This window comes from Pterocles gutturalis, unplaced genomic scaffold, assembly GCF_000699245.1.
Source record: "Pterocles gutturalis isolate BGI_N339 unplaced genomic scaffold, ASM69924v1 scaffold28640, whole genome shotgun sequence".
Classification (NCBI taxonomy): Eukaryota; Metazoa; Chordata; class Aves; order Pterocliformes; family Pteroclidae; genus Pterocles; species Pterocles gutturalis.
In genome coordinates, this window is record NW_010144202.1 from 35,139 (window position 1) to 42,339 (window position 7,201).

At 37.1% G+C, this 7,201-nt stretch overlaps 1 protein-coding gene across 1 annotated transcript in view; it reads left to right on the plus strand.

Moving 5' to 3' along the window:
- The window catches only part of F13B (coagulation factor XIII, B polypeptide), a 9,703-nt gene extending 4,759 nt beyond the window's left edge, over positions 1-4,944 (plus strand). Inside the window, exons 6-11 of the mRNA XM_010085039.1 lie at positions 481-660; positions 1,001-1,093; positions 1,566-1,748; positions 3,511-3,714; positions 4,185-4,367; positions 4,733-4,944. Coding sequence (XP_010083341.1) covers positions 481-660; positions 1,001-1,093; positions 1,566-1,748; positions 3,511-3,714; positions 4,185-4,367; positions 4,733-4,944 — 1,055 coding nt within the window. The remainder of the gene's footprint in view (positions 1-480; positions 661-1,000; positions 1,094-1,565; positions 1,749-3,510; positions 3,715-4,184; positions 4,368-4,732) is intronic.
- Positions 4,945-7,201: the final 2,257 nt, after the last annotated feature.

Below are 7,201 nucleotides of genomic sequence, written 5' to 3' on the forward strand. Positions count from 1 at the left end.
TTTTTCTTGAGTGAGCACAGAGAAGGTGGGATGCTCAGGAGAATGAAAACATGACCTAAGTCTAGTCTTGAGGACACAGTAATCGCAAACCTAATTTGGGGATAGGAAATGGGTTATGATTATTGCTGCTTCTATAACATTAGAATTGATACATCAGCTGCTTTCAATACTATGTCAATGGAAAGTATGGGAAATCTCTGTTTCCTGAAGCCCTTTAAAGAACATTTTACTGAGTTCATGTGGATAAATTACAGATTTGTTTATAGCAGTGCAATAGCATAATACCTCTATTTTATATTAGTTGAAAGTAAAATCACTTTTTTGTTCTTGTCTCCGATTTGTTAAGAAAATGGGAGTAAGCAATTATTCTGGGTCAATCAAAAATGTCTTTTGAGTGATAGGCTTGCGTGCTGTATAGTAAAATGAATTGTGTACGTGGTTTTCACGAGTGAGAACACCATGTGCAGTTTTTGTTTTCAGATGTAAAACATAAATGTCCTCCACCACCACTTCCTCCTCATGCCCATACCGTCGCAGTTAGAAGAACATATCATAATGGAGACAAAGTTCGTGTACAGTGTCAAAGTACCTTTGAAATAAGAGGATCTGAGGAAATCCAGTGTGAAAGAGGAAAATGGACGTCACCCCCTATTTGTATTGGTTAGTACTTTTGTGAAGACTGACAACTGCACAGAAACGATTCCTTCAGACAATGCCTTCGTTATCTGGAGAGCCTCAGTTTCCATATCTGCAAAATTATGTCCCCCTCTGTTAAAATGCTTGAGAGGTGAAGTGCTGCATAATTTGCAGACAATCTGTTGGTCGGAGATTAAAAAGAAAGGATGAGCTAGGTGAATTCGACTGACGTACCTGTTGTGTAGTTCTCCCCTGAAATATTTATTTTATTACATCTTAAGAGCACAGCAGTGTCTGTTGTTTTGGTATTTGAAAATAAGTTATTTCTGAGAAAACTGGCTCTAAGTTTCTGCTGTGTCTGCAGGAACGATGGATAAGCGGGAATCTGAGGCACCATCATCACCAGAGGCAGATGCAGCCATAAGGGCAAGCAAAACCTATCGCAATGGACATCTAAGTAGGTGAACACTGTTTTTCTACTTAAAAGGGACTTTAATACTCTCCAGTGCTATTTTGTACCCCTTCTGTTAATGTTGTCCAGATGTACGCATTTAGGAGTATTTTGCTGATCCTTTGATGAATAGTTCTAGTGAGGTCTCTTTTGTTTATTTTGAACCACATATGGGCTAAACATTTCAAGCAACAAATAAAGAAGGTCTCATAAAAGAAAAAGAACTAAGCTGTATTGAGTGTAAACCAGCAAGAGTCAAGAGCGGAGACAGATGAAGAGCGTAGAGGGAAATAAAATGTCTGTCTGCAATTCAGTAAGGCCAGCGTAGAGTTTCTGAAGATTAAATTTGAAAAATGGATTACATTGATTTACATTTTATTTGTATGTAGATTTTTACTCAGTCTATTGCTAGTCATACTTTCTCCAGTGTTAACATTGTTTTAAAGATCTAATTACCTATCTCCCTACCTCATATTAGAAACGCAGCAGAACTGTACCTCTCCACCTATGATCAGAAATGGTGTTCTTCTTGGTCCGTTATTGACAAGTTATGAAAATGGTTCCTCAGTAGAATACGGTTGTCAGCGTTACCATTTTTTGGATGGACCTCGTACTGTTTACTGCAAACAAGGAAACTGGACAGAACACCCAACTTGCTTAGGTAAGTCTTGTAAGAAAAAGAAAGCTTTGTCATATGTAACATAGAAAGGTAAAACTGGAAAGAACTTCTAGATAATCCTTTCATAACCACCTTTCCTCTACCATTTGATTTATTAAAGATTCCAGAAACATGAGGATGAATCAAAATCAAATATACCTTGGCCACTCCTGCTAGGTGTCCTCTGGCCTCTTCTAACAAACACCCAATAAAATAGATTCCTCTGTTTTCCTGAGTGAGCTATTCTAGAACATAGTTGTCCCTGGATCTCTCATTTCTTTTTCCCGGATTCTCTGTTCAGTGAATTTCTTCCTGGCCTTCAGTAGAAGGAATGACCACATTTAGATATGATTAACAAGGACTACAATGACTTCTTGGACACCTCATTTTTAAACCTTTGGCCTTTTTTTAAATTATGTGTCTTTATATCTATCATCTCATTCTGGACTTTCTAATTTTTCTGTGTTGGTCTTATGTATGCTGTTCAAAACAATGTGGAAAATTTACCAATACTAGCAGGAATAGTACCTCTGATGATCTACAAGAGTAGTTTGTTTATCTTTCCTTCCTTCCTGTAATGAAATTATTCTATTTTACTAACATCCTTTGTTAAATTGACTCACTTTAAGTTTGTAATCTACTGTGAAAATGCAAATAAATAACCAGTTCATTTTTAATTACTTATTTCTAAATGAATATGATGTACCTTGTCTGGATTGAAAGGTCCAGATCAGCATTGTTGGATCTGAATACTCAGATTTAATAAATCCTGTGAAATAATGAAAACTAATTTCCTATGAGTGTTGTCTCCTAAGCATCCAAATAACCACATTATCCTTTCCATGTTTTCTGAGATTTCTTTTCAACCCTCACCTAATCAGACTAGGAAGAGCACATACTGTTGTTAGCTTCAGGAAATAGCCATGCCAATTTGTTGTTATGGTACCGTGATTTCTCCTTGCCTTTCCCTCAAAGCGTTAATAAGGGCCTCTCTCAGGCAGTGATTCTCATGGAGCTCCTAGACATTTATAACTGTCCCTCTGTCAGGCTTTACTGACGTTGAACAGTGGTTTCAAAAGTTCATGTCTAATGGAAAGCTTAGGCTACCTGATGTGATCCTGGTGCTGAATTTTAAGAAACCTCTCAGAAAGCAACCAAAACACTATTGACTTTGAATGACCTGAAAAAGCCCAAAGAAGAACACAAAACTTCCAAAAGGTTTTTGGAAGATCTCTAAATTCTTTTACCAGTGACAAAACAGAGAAAGAAGCAAATGAAGAGAACTGCCAAAACACTTCCTTAGGTTAACACTTTACACTGAGTGTGTATTAACTACTACTGTCCTTGAAGGGCTTCCCGAGCCTCTCAACCAAATCTGACAGGTTATTTGGATGGGCACCTTTTTTCATTATAAGAAGCTCTTTCAAGTTACAGTAAATAAGTTCTTTTCTTCTTCAGCGGTAAGCCCAGGCTGCCGTATGTTTACAAATACTTGTAGAAACCAGATTTTGTCAGAGGTGTCTGTTTTCTGTGATTTACTGCTCCCAGTTTAGGGGTTTTTTTTACATGTTACTTCAGCCAATTTCTTTACATTTCTATTCTTCTTTTTTTTTTTTTTTTAATGCATTTGTAGTTCTTTTTCTTGCAAGATTCAAAAACTTTTTAGATCTATTGATTTAGATTTCTCTTTTTTTTGCCTCCTACAGAAGGGAGCTAAAAAATCACTTAGGGTTGCTTTTTCTTGAAATATGCTTTTATTTTCTAGAACCATGCACTCTTAATGTAACCAATATGAACAGCAACAATATAGAGTTGAAATGGAGGCAGGAAGAATTAATTTTCCTACACGGCGATCTCATAGAGTTTGAATGTAAACAGGGATACAATTTTCTCCAAACTGCCATTGCATCTCCTGGGAGGACACAGTGTAACCACGGCAGACTGAAATATCCAAAATGTATTATGCAAGGTAAAATAATGCTTTTTAACTGCCTTTTTAATTAATCTCAGATCTAGTTAGAAAAAAATAATTTCTTTGGCCATGAAAGCCTAAAATCTGTTGTAAATAATAGATTCAGCAATACAGATATACAGAGATATCCTTGCACAAGACAGCTATATTGTTAAATATATCCAAGCATGGGAAAACAATACATGTTCCTTTGATGGAGAAGGCTGTAGAAAGGAGGAAGCAGCTGTTCTCCAAGCCCAGGGAACTCAAAACTCTGTAGGCAGCTGTAAACAATGAAATGCACACAAGGGATTTCTTATGGTTAGAATGAAGCAGGAGATTGCATTCTGATCAGAGACATAATGAAATAGTAGGAAAATACGTTATCTGATCGATGATAGATATCTAGTGTTGACAGGCATTGAAAGCTGCTGGTTTGTTCGATTCTTAAGCTGAATGTTTCTCATGTGTTTTGAACATTTTTCCAGCTCCTACAGAAAAATGTGACTCTCCACCTTCCATTGCAAACGGAGCTCTCACTCTGCCACCACTGACCCAGTATGACAGTGGTTCATCAGTCCAGTATAGTTGCTCTGACTATCATTTTTTGCAAGGATCTGAGAGAATCTACTGTTCTGAAGGACACTGGACTTCACCACCAGTTTGTATAGGTAGGTGTGATCAGGTCAATAAGCATTTCTTTCTCTCTGTAACTCTGATACTTAGAATTTATAAATTTCATATTGATAACTAGAAATTCAAGATCCCAACTTAAGTTTGTTTTTTTGTTTTTTGTTTTTTGTTTTTTTTTCAGTTAGAGATTAAAGCTTAGACAGAAGCAAGTATAAGCTTGTCAGGCTTTTTTTTTTTTTTTTTTTCTTAGATATGACATTCCTGCAGTATCCAAAGATACAGTGATTCAATGTATAATATGTTAAGAGAATGAGAAATAATCTACAGGTTTAGTGTAGACTAGTCAAAATGCAATTAAAAAAATAATCAATTTATTCACACTGATTATGTCTCTCTTCCTCAGAGCCATGTACTTTGTCAAAAAATGAAATGGAAAAAAATAATGTGTTGCTGCAAGGATTCTATCAGAATCAAGTTTACTTTTACCATGGGGATTACGTTGGATTTTACTGTAAACAGAACCATGTTGGAGCAGAATCTGGTACAACTTTATTTCAAGTGCAGTGTAAGAGAGGACAGCTGAAGTATCCAAGATGTGTTGAAAGAGGAAAATAAAATAAGTATGGACTTCAGGAAAGCCTATAGGAAAGGTATGTACATGTGAATTGAGATGGCCTCATATTTTCGAGGTCACTGCAGTCAGCTGTGAGAAATGAGTGGTCAGTGACATTGCTGAAGGGGGAAGGAAGTGAAAATGATTTGTTGTACAAGGACTGGGAATGCAGCAGAAGCATGCAACATTGGCATATGCATGGAAAATTTAGGATGAAGGAGTTTTGTAAGGCTTACAGTGATAAACTTGAGGATGCATCACAATCTGGAGGACTTGGGCAAAGCACCACGACAAGAAGCTGCTGAGCAAGCAGTGCCCTTTGCGAGGATATTGGTGGGTTTGATAGCATAAGTGCTTTTGTGACTACAGAATATAGCTCAACTGACATTTAATTGCATGTCATTCAAATAGATGTTTAGTTTTACAGAAAGAGAGGCCTATTTTTTTTTCCACATCTTAACAGCATCCATGTGTCCTTTCACAGGTAAGAAGCCTTTAAAGGACAAGGCTTGAGGGACAAAGAAAAAAGCAAGTATTCCAGAAAAAAAAAAAAAGGTTGTCTTTAATGCTTTAATGTATCTATGAAACCGTGTAAAACCTAAAATAATGCAAATTCTACTCAGTAGTTAATTATTATTCTTAAAAAAAGTCAGGCAGGCATCTTTGTTTTGCTAATTTAGGGCATTCAAGCTATTAAAATATTTAGTCCAATTACTTTGTATGATTTCCTATGATACTCACAACATTGTACTGTTGCGGCTCTGCCTTTGAACATGTTGTGTGTCTGAAGATATGAAGAAAATTCAGGAATATAGACGATGTTTGCCTTGCATCTATTTTAGTATGTTTTAGTACAGAAGTCACTGTAAGGGTCTCTTCTGTATTTTATCTCTAAACTCCATTTTTCTGTGATATCACTGCATGTATGCTGTTCTGTATTGTTTTCCAAGGCTTTCGTGAGTGTTACGAGAATAAATACGTCAACGAAGAAATTAAAGCATTCAAGAAATAGACAAATTCTGCTTATTTAATCAAAACCCAGTTAACCATTTGGTGGAAAAGAGGTTGATAAAAATAATATTTACATGCTGTTTACAATAGCATTCCAAAATGTTTTCAAAAGGTTAAAATTCACTGCTTTGTAAAGTGGTGTTTAGAAATGAGGACAAATAACAATGCGATTTAGCAATCTAATATAATGAACTTCTGACGTGTGATATGTTCATCTGAACTAGGTGTTCACTATAGCTCTTATTTCTAGGTCACGTTATGAACAAGGATTGTATTGTGAATTGGTGAGTCTCAGTTAAGAAATAATGTAAGAACTTGGTTAAACAAAATGATTGGTAATAAATTTTTTAACCAGTAAATTTTGATATATTGAGCATTGTTACCTCAATAGCCGCCATCTAGGCTTCCTAAGCATCCAGAAAGTATTTGTGCTGAAGCCAAAATATATAGAAATTAATCTCAGTCTCTCGAGTTTTTACATACTAATAATTCCTGTGTCTACAAAAGATAGAAGAAAAACTATTTCCCTTGAACATGAAGGATGTTGACATGACGGAGTAGCTCTCTAGGCAAAATCTTGCAAGGCAACTAGCGTATCTGTGACCATATCAGTAACACCACGCAAGGTCAACATTACCTAGGTATCAGGAAAACCATATTTGAAATATAACCAAACTGGGATGAATGGGGGAAAAGTCATTTGGGGAAGGTTGTTTATTTGGGAGGAGAGGGAGGTGGAGAAAGGGAAGTACAAGCATGGGGAAAAGAAGACAAATAGGGGGTAATAGGATCTGCACATGATATAATTGAGACCCTACAGGGATACCAGTCAAGCAGCTCTGCGCTTGTTGACCTCAGCTTAGATCAGGCCAAACCCCCAAATCCATAGTCTTGACCATACCACAGAGCTCAAACTGGTTTCCACGGCCTGGAAGATGCATTCGGGGCACAGGGGGAGGGCCCATTCTCTGCCTAGCAGGGAGAAGCACCCGAGACAAATGGATTACTTGAATCCCAACATCTTGCCCTTTCAGCAAATGGAAGGCTCAAGTCCCCCATAAGAACCGTGTCTGCGGATCTAGAGACTTCCTTGAATCATTTAAAGGAGACTCCACTCATTTGCTCATCCTGCTGACACTGAACCCTGACGTGATCCCAGCGTAGTTTCCAGGCAAGCGCACAGAGAAGAAGCTAGGAGCAGACAAGGCCAAACACACTCTACTTGCTGATAATCAAATTACCTGTGGA